General features: G+C 44.8%; 1 protein-coding gene across 7 annotated transcripts in view; it reads left to right on the top strand.

The window, feature by feature from the left end:
- Positions 1 to 16,402, top strand: part of LOC137357029 (zinc finger MIZ domain-containing protein 1-like) — a 142,568-nt gene that overhangs the window by 76,978 nt on the left and 49,188 nt on the right. For 5 of the 7 annotated variants that reach the window (XM_068022966.1, XM_068022965.1, XM_068022971.1 and 2 more), the window contains 4 exons: positions 1,233 to 1,386; positions 6,167 to 6,284; positions 8,693 to 8,901; positions 14,484 to 14,682. In XM_068022966.1, the coding sequence (XP_067879067.1) occupies positions 1,233 to 1,386; positions 6,167 to 6,284; positions 8,693 to 8,901; positions 14,484 to 14,682 (680 nt within the window). Of the gene's footprint in view, positions 1 to 1,232; positions 1,387 to 5,900; positions 6,014 to 6,166; positions 6,285 to 8,692; positions 8,902 to 14,483; positions 14,683 to 16,402 lie in introns of those variants that run through there. The other 2 variants (XM_068022969.1, XM_068022967.1) reach the window with 2 other exon arrangements.

Here is a 16,402-nt window from a genome sequence, read left to right as displayed (position 1 = left end):
TATGGGGAATGAGCAAACAGGAAAGAATGAACTCGGATGGATTTACCTGAATTCCAGGACCATAATGCCAGTATACAGGCAGCTAATCGATAAAAAGAAAGACTTGCATTTGTATAGTGCCTTTCACCACTACACATCCCAAACGCTCTTTACAGCCACTGACGTACTGGTTGAAGTGCCGTCGCGATTGTAATATAGGATAAATATTGGCCCAGGACACCGGGGACAACATCCCTCTGGAAGACAGCACCTCCGACAATGAAGCACTCCCTCAGTTCTGGGAGTGTCAGCCTCGATATTTGTGCTCAAAAGCTCTGGAGAGGGATTTGAACCTGGAACCTTGAGACTTGAGGCGAGAATGCTGCCTTATCTTAGGAAGAGATGGAAAGAGGGTGGGGTGCCCCTGTTTATCAGGAAAGGTTTAGACATCGCTGAGAGGAAGGAACTGAGAATTGGCATAAGTCTCTGCAAAATAAAAGGAGGGGGAAGGTGCTCTTGTGGGAGATAATTAAAAAAATCTTCGTGCCAAGAGAAATTTTAATCATCCTATCATAGATTGGCACTTAATGTGGGGACATTCTGTTCCGACAAAGGAGTTTACTGTACGACTACAAGAATCCTTTTAAACAGCAGGTTAGGGAATGCACAAGAGAGGAGGCCATATTAAATTCATTTTAAGGTTGAATTGAGTTGAAAAAGCAGTTAAGAAATCGGATTTCAGGCAAGTTGACTTTGAATATGTTGCCTGAAAGTACGAAAATAGTAACAGCTATTTCAAGGACAAATGGGAGTGTTTTAAGGAAATATTTTTCCCTTGCATTGACGTTTTCCCCAGAAACTGGCTGAGGACAAAATAAGAGAGGGGAGGAAAAAGTGAAAGATGAAAATGGAGGGCGAAAGAAAAGGGGGTACAAAATTCTGACGTGTACAGAAGTAACAGAATGGGGGAAAGCTATAAAAGCAAACAGGTGAAGATGGAGGGACTGATCAAAGGTGAAAAGGGGGAACTTGAGCAGAGCATGGGGGAAAAAAAGTGTCGATGTTTACACACAGGAATGCACGGTTCTAAGCACAATTGTAAAGTATTTGAATGTCAGGTTAAAGGCCACCTTTGTGTGTCTTCGTGCCAGCTTATTTCTGTGCCATTATACAGCGGGTGCCTCACTGCATAGTCACTGGATTTAGTTTTGCACTTCATCTCGAGTTCTAAGAATCTTATTCCTTGTCTCTAGCCCTCCTTACCTCGTGGTGTGAGGATCTGGGAAGACTCCTACTACTGCGCCATCAGAAGACGCATCCAAACAACTCCACTGTCAAATTGCCATTGCAGGCGCCCATGAACTCGATGAACCCTATGAAGCCTTCCCTTCCACCCACACCTCACAGGTTAGTGCAAACACTGAATGCGTGTACCCTGAAATGAGCCTCGGCGTTTGGGACTGACATTGCTCTTTCGCATCGAGCAAAGAGCATCACTATCTTGGGTTGGACTGTCAATGTTTTCGTGCCGAGGTGAAGGACGCTTTTGGGGATCAAAATTAAGCCTCCCTTTTGCATTTAGAGGACGTATCGAATTCAGAGCTCCTTCGAGACCCACCCTGCCAACATATTTCAGTGGCGTTACTGCCATGGCAGAACGTTTGCGTTCCATGCTGTGTCGCGTCTTAAAGACAGCGTCGGGCAAGATGGAAGAATCGGTTGCGAAATGGATTGAATCTGTGTGGGCAGCTTTATGTGACTTAGGGTTTCCTGAAACCCATCTCAGCGAGCCACATGGGAGTATTGGGAATTTAATGCGCAAATGCATTGAGTGGGAGATTACACCTTGCGCAGTAAAAGTACTTTTAATAGTTCCGATGTAAAGAGAGGTGTACATCTGTATTTTTGCTTTCATTGAGAAACCCAGATGATGGGTCAAGTCTCTGGGTGCGGGGCAGCATTAAGCATGAAAAGTGGAGGCAGATCGGGAAGTGATAGTTGAGTGAGCCCAAGCCTGGGTTTCAGGTTGTAGAAGAGAAAGTGAAGACTGAAGCAGTCGATTAATTTTGAGGTTATGGGAAAGAAATGGTGCAAGTGAAGCTTGATTAACTGAGAATGAAGGGAAATAGAAGAGGGTGTCCATGTTCCAGGATTAATTCGGCATTAATTAGTCGTTTGGGAGGACGGAACTTGAGGATTGCTGAAAATAGAGACATGTTGTCGAAGCTTTCCGTCTTGCACTCATCAGGACAATCCGCAAGAATACCATTGTAAGGGAAAACAACGACTTTATACTGCCATGAGAAGAGAGTGCTGATTGGTTGGCAAGTGAACTCTGATTGGTAGAGGCGTTGCTATGGAGAATGCATCAGTTTACGGTGACTGACAACGTGGCTCTACATGCAGCACTACTCAGCATTAAATATTTGCTCTGTGAATTCTAAGCATTAGTTTTTCCAATTATTGGTTCAATATTTTAATATCTCAGACTTCTTATGGCACAATTTATAAATCACAATCAGCATTGCTGATTTTCCCCACTATGTCAATACTTTTTTGGCTTCTTTGTCAGATATGAGCTCTCGAATGTTACACACAAATTGCAGTTCATCACGCAGTGCAAATTATATACTCGCCAAAGACCCATGAGCTCTGTTAGGTGTAACTAAGCTGTCGGATTTGCAGTGTATTACTATAGTGCTGAGAATAGACACAGGAAAACGTAACAATTCCATTTCCTTTTGTGTGGGAAATAATGTGTGCTTTTGATATGATGCATGAGCCAGGTTATCTTCCACTTGAGATATCTTAGTGACCACAAGAAACGTCAGGGGTAAAAGGACATCTGCCGTGACCGAGACTTCCAGGAAGACTCAAGAGTTGCATTAAGGAAATGTGATGTTTGAGCTGTTTTTATGCCCTTGGAAAAGATAATTGTTGGGTTTACAAGTGACCAGAACAAAATGTTTGAGACTTTACAGGTAAATGTTAGAACTTCTGCATTTCAAAATATATAAATTAAATGCAATTCACTTCATTTTTAAACACAATATTTAAAAACAAAAATCTATTTATTTGAAAGCTGTTAAGTGAAATAATTACACAATAAACATGTTAAGGATTAATTGAGGAAATTTAGTAATGTCCTGGCAGCTATTTATTTTTCTAGTAACATAAAACTGGACACTTTCTGAATGCAGAACGCACAACAAACTTGTTGCTGATCTTTGGGAAGGCTCATTCTTTGAAGGATTTTTGGTATAAGGCACATCGGGTAGTTTGTAAGCCCCAGTGACAATGTCCCATCCTTCACTCCCCCCCATATCCCATCCTGGTGCAGCCTTCAGAGAACTGCCTAGTCCTGGATGGATAGTGCTGCTGACAACTTGCATTTGCACAGCGTTTTTAACACGCTGAAACGTTTCAAAGTACTGCATCCCTTTTGGGATGTAGTAACTGTTCGGTGAGGAAACCTGTGACCAGTGCGGTGGGAGTAACCGTGCAATTAATCTGCTCCATTAACACGCCCAACAAAATTGCACAACGGGACATCATTAGATTAGATTAGATTAGATTAGATTAGAGATACAGCACTGAAACAGGCCCTTCGGCCCACCGAGTCTGTGCCGACCATCAACCACCCATTTATACTAATCCTACACTAATCCCATATTCCTACCAAACATCCCCATCTGTCCCTATATTTCCCTACCACCTACCTGTACTAGTGACAATTTATAATGGCCAATTTACCTACCAACCTGCAAGTCTTTTGGCTTGTGGGAGGAAACCGGAGCACCCGGAGAAAACCCACGCAGACACAGGGAGAACTTGCAAACTCCACACAGGCAGTGCCCAGAATCGAACCCGGGTCCCTGGAGCTGTGAGGCTGCAGTGCTAACCACTGCGCCACTGTGCCGCCATCATGATGGCTTGTAACTGTGCATCTGGTTGCGATTGGTTTGAGCAGGTCACGAGCGTTTCGAATCCCTCCCCTGTGCTTTGGGTGTAATGGCACTTGTCTGGTGTGACGGCAACATCCATAAATTCATGGACTGGTGAAGTGTTATTCAGAGCCCGGCAGTTCCCTCCTATAGGTATGACGTCCTTTCCTGAATCAGCAACAAGGGGGACGATCTTTTGCCTTTGAGGTCGTGACGTACTGCTGATCATCTGAGACCCACCCCACCTTCATTCTCAACATGTGGTTGTTGAACCAACTTCTGCGGAGACCCAAAGGAATATATTTCGACGCCACGTGTTAAAAAAATGGCAATTAATTTATTTTCAACGCAGCAATTCTAGACATAAAATCGTTATACATGAGGCTTGAAGACTTTGCTAGATGTTCCTGGCAGTATCACAATTATGATCACTTAAACATCATTTCTTATTTGTAAGCAGCATTTATAATTTGGCACAGTGGGAGAGTTAGACATTTCCACAGCCCATAGATTGGGAAACTGTGGCCATGATTCATTTTTCCAGTCCTGTAAGAATTTGAGGTGGAAATCAGTCAGGAATTGGCAATGGGGAAGGGTGGGGAGTTGTACTTGTCAACAATAAGTTGCTCTTTATTATGCTTTCAGTTATACAGGGCATTGGTGAGACCACATCTGGAGTACTGTGTACAGTATTGGTCTCCTTATTTAAGGAAGGATGTAAATGTGTTGGAAGCAGTTCAGAGAAGGTTTACTGGACTAATACCTGTAATGGGTGGGTTGTCTTGTGAGGAAAGGTTGAACAGGCTAGGCTTGTATCCACTGGAGTTTAGAAGAGTAAGAGGCAACTTGATTGAAACATATAAGATTCTGAGGGGTCTTGACAGAATGGATGTGGAAAGGATGTTTCCTCTTGTGGGAGAATCTAGAACTAGGGGTCACTGTTTAAAAATAAGTGGTCGCCCACTTAAGACAGAGAGGAGGAGAATTTTTTTCTCTGAGTCTTTGGAATTCTCTTCCTCAAAAGGCAGTGGAAGCAGAGTGTTTAAATATTTTTAAGGCAGATGTAGATAGATTCTTGATAAGCAAGCGGGTGGAAGGTTATCGGGGGTAGGCGGAAATGTGGAGTTGAGGTTACAATCAGATCAACCATGATCTTGTTGAATGGTGTAGCAGGCTCGAGGGGCCGAGTGGCCTAATCCTGCTCCTAATTCGTACGTTCGTAACCCGGCTGCAGGTTTTGAATCATTGTGTTTTCCACAGTCCTCCGCATTGTGAAAAATGTTTGGAAATGTTTTTTTTTTGTACTCTGTAATTGTCCAGGCCTTTGAATAGGCCTCTGCTGGACCTATTGTGTTACTTTGAAGCCATGTGTTGCATTGCATCATTCAAATGACCAGTTCGATCCGGACACTCAACAATAGTTTCATACTACCATTACTGAGCCTAGCTTTCAATTCCAGATTTTTAATTCATTAATTCAATTTATATTCCACCAGCTGCCATGGTGGGGTTTGATCCCACATTGCCAAGGTATTTAAAAGCACCAGCTCAGTGACATTGCCACGACACCAGCAGCTCGGACTGTCCTCACTAACTACACAGACACCCACACATGCATGCAGAACTGGTCGCTTTTGAACCTCCTGCGCTGCCTGTCAGAATCTCAGTCCTGCCATTGAGCCTCCGAAAGGCAAGTTGACATTTCGACGGGAAATGTCGATTCAAAGAGTGATCTTTAATTTGTGTGGCCAGGGGAGTTTGATCGGGCAGGTTATTCCCAGGTATGAAGCCAGAGTGGTGTTTTACCTGCTGCCTTGAGTTACCCCAACTGCCAAGGGAGAGAGGAGATATTCTTATCTCTTGGGCCCGGCTCAAGTTTCAAAGGACAGTGGTTGGAACACATTGTTTCGCCCACTGCATGATTTGTGTTTCCTTCCTTTTAAATAGATGTCATTGCTTAGTCGATTAGTTCCAGATGATAGAAAGGGAACATATGACTCAGCAGCAGATCTACAAGAATTGCTCTTGACTAAGATGATTATTGCTGCAGCTTTTTCCTCTGCACAAGAAGAAACTTTGAAAAGCTAAAGGTGAGCATTAGAATGCATGAGAGTTGGATTGCCATAACCCAACTAGAGGCAAATGTAGTGTATTGTTTTTCTGTCTCTTAATTGCAACACAAGAGAGCAAACATTTCCTCCCACACTGACAGCTGCTGTCTTCTTTTTCGCTTCCTTCCTCAGTGATGGGTCATTTACATACAATGATTCTGTTCCTTGGCAACAAAACACCAATCAGCCTCCAGGTTCGCTCTCTGTGGTGACTACAGTATGGGGAGTCAATAATACATCTCAGAGTCAGGTAAAATTCATTCCCCTTCGAGGGTTGCCTTTATATTTAAGCTCTGTTCTGCTCCCTGCAGCCATGATTTCCAGTGTTCTGTCGCCTGTTTTAGCTCTGCCGAAGCCACAGACTGTTTAAAATGGTTGTCGACGGTGCCCGAGCGTGGGAGGAATTGACCGCACTGTCTCAGTTCTCTGCTAATTGCGGTTGTACATTTACTCCGGCACGAACGTCATTTTTTTTTTTTTGGTCCCCCTTTCTCTTTCTTGCTCTCCATGCACCACACTCCCAGCTGCAAAGACCAGCCTTTGCGTCGCTCGGAACGGGAGAGCGGCCTGTGTTAATTTCCGCCGCCTCTGTGTGCCTTTCACAGGGTGCTCAGAGATCGGAATACCCCCTTGTAGAAGCTCGTAGTCGGGGATTCCCTCCTTGCCGCTAACGGGGAACAGCACGTCCGTTTTCAAGCGTGTTATACCAGGGAGCAGGTTCATTTTAATAAACAACACGGGCAGCTATCAAAATGACTGTGAATTCTTCTCGGATCAGATACGACATTTGGAAGGTTGTGTTTTATTTTCCGCCCACTTCTCCGGCTGGTTGCCATCTCTTTGGTCGCACTGATAATGTAAGCCCGCGTCCTTTCCCAGCTGATACAAATCTTGGTACCTGGTGCTGCGGTCATTGGACGTGTTCAGTTTCTGCGGTTGAGGTTTCAGTGGTGGCCAACATTTTCAATGCATTCGACGTGAGGCCTGATGTAAATCGTGTTCTTCTCATTTGTGGTTATCAGTTCCTGGCTGAATACGCAAAGCATCTCTTCCAGCAACATCGACCACGCTGCTTAATCCGTCCGGCACAAGGAGAGGGTGAAGCTACAGCAGGAAGAGATCTCTTCTGACCAATGTTTCTTCCTTCCCGAGCTGATATGGCTGAGATGAGCAAATTCGGGGAAACCAATTGTGACTATCAGTTAAAGTCGATTTGAGATTAATCTCCGAGTTGAAGATTGTATTTCTAGTATAAAACCTTCTCGGTACTTCACTCCTCTTCAACCCTGTCCCCCACCTAAGTTTGCTCAATGTGGCAATTCCTTGAGAAACGTTGGCTGCCCTGCTTGCAAACCTCTGCCAGTGCCACTCTTAAGTCATCCACTGAGACCCTCCATAGATAAAATAACTTTGGTCCCAGCAGCGGGTGGAAAAGTTATGTTTGAGAGGAGTTTTTCGTATTGTCTATGCTTCTTCTTATACTGTCTGTATGTGACGGGTGGATTCTTACCTTTAGTCTTTCTTTAGATTTATATTACTCCTCCCTTTTACATCTGTGATTACTGTCTGAATCAATGAAATTACTTATGTCTATCTTATCCATGCCACTCAGTAATTGAATTCCTGGACTGCGCACCCTCTCCCCTCTCCCTCCCCGCCTCGCACCCCCACTCGTCTGTACGACAGTGAAAACAAGTTCTAATATGCCTCCATTACTTTGAATCCCAACTCGTAGAATCGTTCTTCATAAACTGGTGCATTCTCCATGGCAACACCTCTACCAACCAGCGCTCTCTTCTCGTACAGTATAAATGTGTTGCTTTCTCTTCCATTGGCATTCTTGCGGATTGTCCTGACGAGTGCAAGACGAAAAGCTTCGACAAAATGAATCCGTTTTCAGCAATACTAACGAGTCATTCCTGTTACCGTTCTCCGAACCATCCCTGTGTGACCTGTGAAAATGCATCTGTCGAACTGCTTAACTCTCTTGATGACCACTCTTCGGATGAGATATTAAAGTCTGTCTTCCTGTTCTGGAATTTAAGGCTTTCTCGGTAGGATCTTTTTGAAGAGGAGCAAGGAGCTCCACCACCCGCATCAGTACTACCAAACAAACTAGTTGTTCATCTGATTGCTGCTCGTGGGACCGTCCTGTGCTCAAAATAACTGCTGCACTCACCTACAGAATGGGTCATTTCGCTTCGATCGGTCATTTACTGTCTGTATAGTGCTTTATGCTGCTTCCTAGAGATGTGATAATGTGCATTACATTGACCAGGTACTGTTGAGTGAATGGTGGATCATTATCCCCGAGTATTTGCCCTTTTCCCACCTTTCGCGAATGGGCGCCCATTCATTATTCAGGAATATTTCATGTGTTTTCCTCCGTATCGGATTTTAAAATACGTCTGCCATTTCTCGGCCCATCCTTTTCATCAGTGTGGACAGAAGCGTCAGAAAACCTCCTGGTCACAGGTAATGACCGACAGGAGGACTAATAAGGTAGAAAATGGGATAATTGTATGGATAAAATGAAGAGGAGGATTTTTAAAGGATTTTTTTGTGCAGGTGCCCCTGCACTAAAGTGCACAATTCAAATAAAAAAAAGTGTCACCTCTCTTGCTATAAATCTGTACCCCTCTCCCGCCCCTTTCACAGGTCCTGGGAAATCCAATGGCTCCTGGGGGGAACTCCAGTGGGAATCACATGTCATCTGGGATCCCTGGAAACGGTCCAGGAATGAACTCTCCACAGTTCGTGGGACAGCAACCATTCCCAGCCACAGAAACCAGTGCAAGCAAGGGCTACATGCAGCAAAACATGTATGGACGGCCTAACTACCCTGGAGGCGCAGGATACACAGGAAGGTAACGCAAGCAATAAACACATCTGTTCGATGATCTAGAAGTGCAGAGTTATGTACAATTTTGAAAGGCTTTTACAGCGTCTTCTGAGCAGCTGTTTGACGGTTGACAGTGGAACTGTATTCATGTCACTAAATATGCTTGTGTGTCTTTAAGATCACGCCTGCTATGCATGGGAGATCAAAAATAGGATATCTCTGGAATTTCTTTTTTATTCGTTCTGTGGGATGTGGGCATCGCTGGCTAGGCCAGCATTTATTGCCCATCCCTAATAGCCCTTGAACTGAGTGCTTGCTAGGGGACATTTAAGAGTCAACCACATTGCTGTGGGTCTGGAGTCACATGTGGGCCAGACCAGGTAAGGATGGCAGATTTCCTTCCCTAAAGGATATTAGTGAACCAGATTTCAATCCACATTAAAGGGGGAGGTTCAGCACCAGTCTATAGATGTAAAATAACTGGAAACATTGACTGGACTTACCTGACTGAAGACAAGTAGTGGATGTTTATATTTTGTATGCATTTTAAAGGAAAAAATTGGACAGCAAATGGTGCAGAAACAAGAATGACAATTTTCAACATTTGCTATATGACAGATTCATTATTGACATCCGGTCTACATTAGGAGACAGCCACCACGTGACTATTTGTCAATCGTTCGTTTGATCATATTATTCCCTGCACGCATTTGTCTCACTCATCGGCTGTCGTCCAGTTTATGAAAACACCAGCCAGCCACAATCCTGATAAATAAACCATTATTGGCCAGAGCAGTGACATTAACTTACTTTCATACCTAATTATGAATGTGAGATCTGTCCATTCTGTGAAGTGTTAGATTTGTTGAAGAGTGCTAGTTGAAAAAAATAATGCATGCCAGAATGATCCAATCTGGAGTCACTGCAGATTCTTGCAGGGGCACAGGAGGGGGGGGGGGGTAAATGCGCAGTGAATTTGTGCTGTTAATGCCTGATGGTTAAAGTGAAATTTTCCATTTAATGACCAAATGCAGAGTAGCAATGATGAATAAAAAAAGTTTAGCAAACAGATATAAGTAGTTGTTTAGTAGTACAGAACTTGAGTATTGCGGAAAATAGAGACATGTTAGGAGGGCTTGACAGGGCAGATGCAGGAAGGATGTTCCCGATGGTGGGGGAGTCCAGAACCAGGGGTCACAGTCTAAGGATACGGGGTAAACCTTTCAGGACTGAGATGAGGAGAAATTTCTTCACCCAGAGAGTGATCAGCCTGTGGAATTCGCTACCACAGAAAGCAGTTGAGGCCTAAACATTGTATGTTTTCAAGAAGGAGTTAGATATAGCTCTTGGGGCGAAAGGGATCAAAGGATATGGGGGCGAAAGTGGGAACAGGTTACTGAGTTGGATGATCAGCCATGATCATAATGAATGGTGGAGCAGGCTCGAAGGGCCGAATGGCCTACTACTCCTATTTTCTATGCTTCTATGTCTCTATGTTGGCGAAGCTTTTCGTCTTGCACACATCAGGACAATCCGCAAGAATAAGCAATGTAAGGGAAAACAACAACTTATACCGCATGAGCAGAGAGTGCTGATTGGCAGTCAGAGTTCATTTGCGAACCAATCAATCAGCACTCTCTGCTCATGCAGTATAAGTTGTTGTTTTCCCTTACATTGGTTATTTTTGTGGATTGTCTTGATGAGTGCAAGACGAAAAGCTTCGACAACATGTCTCTATCTTCAGCAATAACCAGATACAAGTTACTTGACCTTGGGTGCTAAGTGTGAACCATTTTACAGTGTTGCTAGTGGGAGCAGAATGGTTTACCAAACCTAACTAAGGCTACATTTCTGAGAAGAGGGACCTTTTTTTATTCGTTCATGGGATGTGGGCATCGCTGGCTAGGCCAGCATTTGTTGTCCATCCCTAATTGCCCTTGAGAAGGTGGTGGTGAGCTGCCTTCTTGAACTGCTGCAGTCCATGTGGGGTAGGTACACCCACAGTGCTGTTAGGAAGGGAGTTCCAGGATTTTGACCCAGCGACAGTGAAGGAACAGCGATATCGTTCCAAGTCAGGATGGTGTGTGGCTTGGCGGGGAACTTGCAGGTGGTGGTGTTCCCGTGCTTCTGCTAACCTTGTCCTTCTAGGTGGTAGAGGTCGCAGGTTTGGAAGGTGCTGTCTAAGGAGCCTTGGTGCATTGCTGCAGTGCATCTTGTAGATGGTACTCACTGCTGCCACTGTGCGCGGTGGTGGAGGGAGTGAATGTTTGTGGATGGTCAATCAAGCGGGCTGCTTTGTCCTGGATGGTGTTGAGCTTCTTGAGTGTTGTTGGAGCTGCACCCATCCAGGCAAGTGGAGAGTATTCCATCACACACCTGACTTGTGCCTTATAGATGTTGGACAGGCTTTGGGGAATCAGGAGGTGAGTTGACCTGCTTTTGTAGCCACAGTATTTACATGGCTACTCCAGTTCAGTTTCTGGTCAATGGTAACCCCCCCAGGATGTTGATAGTGGGGGATTTAGTGATGGTAATGCCATTGAATGTCAAGGGGAGACTTCAAAGTGAAGAAAATGAGGCAGGGGGAGGTGGGGAGTGCCCAGAGTCATTTTATGAATAGTAAGTGGCACTGGGATCCTAGACTAAAAGATTTGAATCTGAAAAATGGATGCGGTTTTAAGGAGCAGTCAGTGAAACATAATGATCTGCTGCAGAAAGTAGCGGTAGCTTTCCATTGTGGCGACCAGGATTCCTGGACGCCATTAATTTGATGGCGCCATTGGGAAAAATAAGCTAACATGATATGAGCGTGAACAGCATGCACCCATTAAGGTTTTTGAACGAATACGGAGCGTAATGTTATCAAACTGCTCAGGCGATGTGAAGCAAAAGAGAACGCCTGCAGGTTGCCTCAAACTCCGCATACTCCACAGAAGCACCTTACAAAAGGAGGAAGCCTCGACTGCAGCTGGAATCTTCCGATGTTGCAAAGTGGGATTACTTAGGTAGCCTCGGGTGCTGCTTTGGCTGATATGTCCCTCCACTCAGAGATTGGTGCACTGGAGGTTCCATGCAGTGAATTCCCCCACCCTAAGTTCTACTCCATGTTAAGTTCCCAGTTTGACTACATTTAGTGAATTTAACTAATCCCTACTTCTTAATTTGAGAATTGCTGAAAATAGAGACATGTTGTTGAAGCTTTCATCTTGCACTCATCAGGACAACACGCAAGAATGCCAGTGTCTCTAATTTCAGCAATTCTTGCGGATTGTCCTGATGAGTGCAAGACTAAAAACTTTGACAACATGTCTCTATTTTCAGCTTCTCAAGTTCTGTACTACCAAACGATGACTTCTTAATTTATCAAATTTGGAATATTATTTAACTTTTTCATTGTCTACTTATTCCATAAATTTGGTTCACTGCATCAGTGTCCATGTTCTCTTCATTCAATGCTATAAATCTGACTGCAATTTCAGCTTTCTCTTTTCAAAAAACAAATATGGTGACCCTTTATTTTTGCTTTCTGACGTTTACAGAGAATATGTTTCATCTTTTGCCTCCTGAGTGCTCATTTCTTTATGCATGTAGGATATGTTTACCTCAGTTGAGTTCTATTAATAGTCTTTTTTGTTACTTAATGACAACTGTTTAATTCAATATAATTGCTGTTAATATTTCGATTGATTCAACATTCGAAACTTCCTGTGTGACAGCAGCACAGTGAGTTACAATCGTTCTGTTGATCACCAGCATTTCGTCGACATCATTTTACATAAGTGGATCACATAATGAGTCCTTTACAGAGGAGAAGCTAAAACCGACAAATGTTCTGTGCCTAAAACACTTAAAAAGTTCTGAAAAATTGCAGTTTGGCCAATTTATTCCGCTTATAACAAGTAGTTTAGATGGTGGCCGACTCGATACACAGTAAAACACATTTCTGTGAATTAGCGGTAGAAAATGGAATTTTGAAGTTGTTACATCGTAGGGTAGGATAAAAAACAAAATAATTGTTCGCCACGGAAAGATGATTCCATACGTCAACATCAACCTCATTGAGCCCCCATTAATGATGAAGATTATATTCGGCTCTGATAGGGGCTTGACAGGGGAGATGCTGGGAGGATGTTTCCCCTGATTGGGGAATCTGGAACGTGGGGTCACAATCCTGAAATAAAGGACCAGCTATTTCTTCACTCGGAACATTTCGAATTCTCTACCCCAGGGAACTGTGGATGCTCATTCATTACGTACATGCAAGTCTGAGGTCGATAGTTGTTTGCGTATTAAGGAATGTGGGGATTGTGCGGGAAGGTGTAGTTGAGGTAGAAGATCAGACATGATCTAACTGAACAGTTTACTGCAATGAAATGTGAAGTAGCATGTTTTGGAAATAAAAATAGTAAGACTTTTAACAAAGAGGAAGATCAAAGAGACCTGAGATGACAGATGGGAGTGGAGGTAAAACAGGCCTTAGAAAGCCAGATGTCAAGTTGATGCATAGGGCATTGAATATGCAAGTGACTTTTTTGAATTTGTTCAGGCAACAGTTCTGGGCACTCAATTATGGAAAGCAGACTGGAACTATGGAAGGGAAACCAGCAAAGGTTTCCAAGATTGACACCAGAAATAGGCGGTTATATTTCTGGAGATGAGCTCAATGAATTGTCTGTTTTGGACTGGAACGAAGGAGGATCTAATAGAGGATTCAAAGTTTGAGATGGTAGAATGTGAGAGATTGTTTGCATACTGGCGAAACATTAAAGGGAGACTAAACCAATGATCACTACTCAAATAACGAATGCGGGGTGAGGAGGCTACGTTAGAAAGGGAGTTGGTTGAATATTTGAGAACATATGAATTAGGAGCAGGAGTAGGCCACTCGGCCCCTCGAGCCTGTCCCGCCATTCAATGGCCATTCAATCATCATGGCTGATCCACGGCCTAACTCCATATACCTGCCTTTGGCCCATATCCTTTAACATCTTTGCTGAGCAAAAATCTATCCATCTCAGATTTAAAATTAACAACTGTTCTAGCTTCGACTGCTGTTTGTGGGAGAGAGCTCCAAACCTCTACCACCCTTTGCGTGACGAAGGGGAAACATCCTTTCCACATCCACCCTGTCAAGACCCCTCAGGATCTTGTCTGTTTCAACCAAGTCGCCTCTTACTCTTCTAAACTCCATTGGATACAAGCCTAGCCTGTCCAACCTGTCCCCGTAAGACAACCTGCCCATTCCCTGTATTGGTCCAGTAAACCTTCTCTGAACTGCTTCCAACGCATTTGCATCCTTCCTTAAATAAGGAGACCAAGACACAGTACTCCAGATGTGGTCTCACCAATATATATGAGGATTTGAGTCGGTAGCCTCAATTAAAGAGCCAGCACGGCGATCGTGGGCTGAGTGGCCTGCTTCTGTGCTACAGTTTCAGAGATGGGAATTGTGGCAAATGCTTTCTTTATGAATCAAAACATTTTTGATGAATGAACGCAAACTAGGGGCCACCCACTGCGATACTCTGCGTGACGAGGGAAGCAAGCTGCTCGAGAGTTTGAACTTTCCATTGACACTCCGTTCCGTTTTTCTCTCTTTGCTTTCAGTTACCCCGGTGGCCCCAATGGCTCTGCTGGAATAGGAATCCCTTCGCACTCCCGGCCGCCGACCCACTTCACCCAGCCGGCTGCCGCAGCGGCCGCGGCGGCTGTTGCCGCTGCGGCGGCCACCGCCACAGCCACTGCGACGGCGACTGTGGCCGCCCTGCAGGAGAAGCAAAACCAGGAGATGAGTCAGTACGGACCGGTAAGAAGTCGCCTTCATTTCTGCGCTGCCACGAGAGTGGGCCGAACGATACACTGACATTGGGGACTGTGGTTTGGGGAATGGATTAGTGACCCATAGCAAGGTGTGGGGTCGGGGGGGCGGGGAGCCCCAGGTTTTCAGGGCTCCTGTGTGGGTCCACATGTGAGCTGCTTTGTTGTTGTGTTGAGGACTTTTAGATCTCCTTCTGCCCCAACAAGTCAGCAGCAACAAGTCGTTGTCCGAATCTGCTTTTTTCCCTCCGCCCTCAGTACCAATCGCAGCAAACAGGTTTGCTTGGAGTTATCAGACGCTTATTTGAAATTACAAAGCGGTGCATCCCGGTGACTGCAATGATTTTTTTTTTTTAATTTCCCCAGTTCCTCTCACCACCTCAGGTAGCCAATCGATAGACACGCACAGCATCCGGTTCGAGAGTCCATCACAGTTGCGCTCGACCCTCCTGTCCGGCAGGGATGACACTTCTGCTCTGGATAGTTCGGAGATACAGCTGGCACGGGGTCAGGTATTAGAATCAAGTGGAGGGGCCAGCAATGGAGTCAGCTGCCTGGGCGCAGACACTCGCGCCATTTTTTAAAGGGCAGGAAAAAAAACTGCAGGGCTACGGGGAAGAGGCGGGTGAGTGGGACGAGGTGAGTTGCACTGGCAGAGAGCTGGCACAGATGCGATGGGCTGAATGGCTGTGCTGTAACCATTCCATGATAAATGCTAGGCCTGCAGAAACTGTGTAGGATTTAATGACTATATTTTGGTTTGGCGACAAAAATAAGTCTCTCCCACTCTTCCGCAGGCAGATTATTTCAAATAATTTTTCTCTGCAAGTGTTGACACATTTTGCTGTTTTGCTGAAAATGATTTCTCAACAGTGCTAGTGTGTTAACAAAATGGCTCTTAACTAGTGACGCTTCTCATATTCACCAACACAGACTGCCGGTAATTTCACTGTATCAAGACAAGTGGGAGATTAAATGGGACAGTACAGAGGCAGCCCTGTGTTAATGGAATGGAATGATGCAACAACAACCTGTATTTATAAAGCACCTTAATGTAATAAAACATCGCCATGCCCTTCACAGGAGCGTTGTAAGCAAAATTCAACACTGAGCCACATAAGGAAAAATAAGGATGAGAGTTTTAAAATCAAGATGTTGTTTAACCGGGAGCCAATGAAGGGCAGGGAGCACAGGGGGTGATGGGCGAACGGGACTTGGGACAAGTCAGGCCACAGGTAGCAGGGTTTTGGATGAATGGTAGAATGTGGGAGGCCGGCTAGAAGTGTGTTGGAATAGTCAAGTGTAGAGGTACCAAAGGCAGGGATAAGGGTTTCAGCAGCGGATGAGCTGAAGCAGGGGCGGAGTTGGGCAACATTATAAAGATGGAAATAGGCGGGCTGAGTGATGGCACGGATATGTGGTCGGAAGCTCAGCTGGACACAGGGAGAGGGGGGAAGGGTAATAGACAGAGAGAGGGGGAGAAGGGTAATGGACAGAGAGAGGGGAGAGAAGGGTAATGGACAGAGAGAAGGGAGAGAAGGGTAATGGACAGAGAGAGGGGAGAGAAGGGTAATGGACAGGGAGAGGGGAGAGAAGGGTAATGGACAGGGAGAGGGGAGAAGGGTAATGGACAGAGAGAGGGGGAGAAGGGTAATGGACAGAGAAAGGGGGAGAAGGGTAATGGACTGAGAGAGGGGAGAGAAGGGTAA

This window comes from Heterodontus francisci, chromosome 47, assembly GCF_036365525.1.
Source record: "Heterodontus francisci isolate sHetFra1 chromosome 47, sHetFra1.hap1, whole genome shotgun sequence".
NCBI classification, from domain to species: domain Eukaryota; kingdom Metazoa; phylum Chordata; class Chondrichthyes; order Heterodontiformes; family Heterodontidae; genus Heterodontus; species Heterodontus francisci.
Note: the sequence above shows the minus strand (reverse complement) of the source record. Positions and strands in the feature narration are given on the sequence as shown.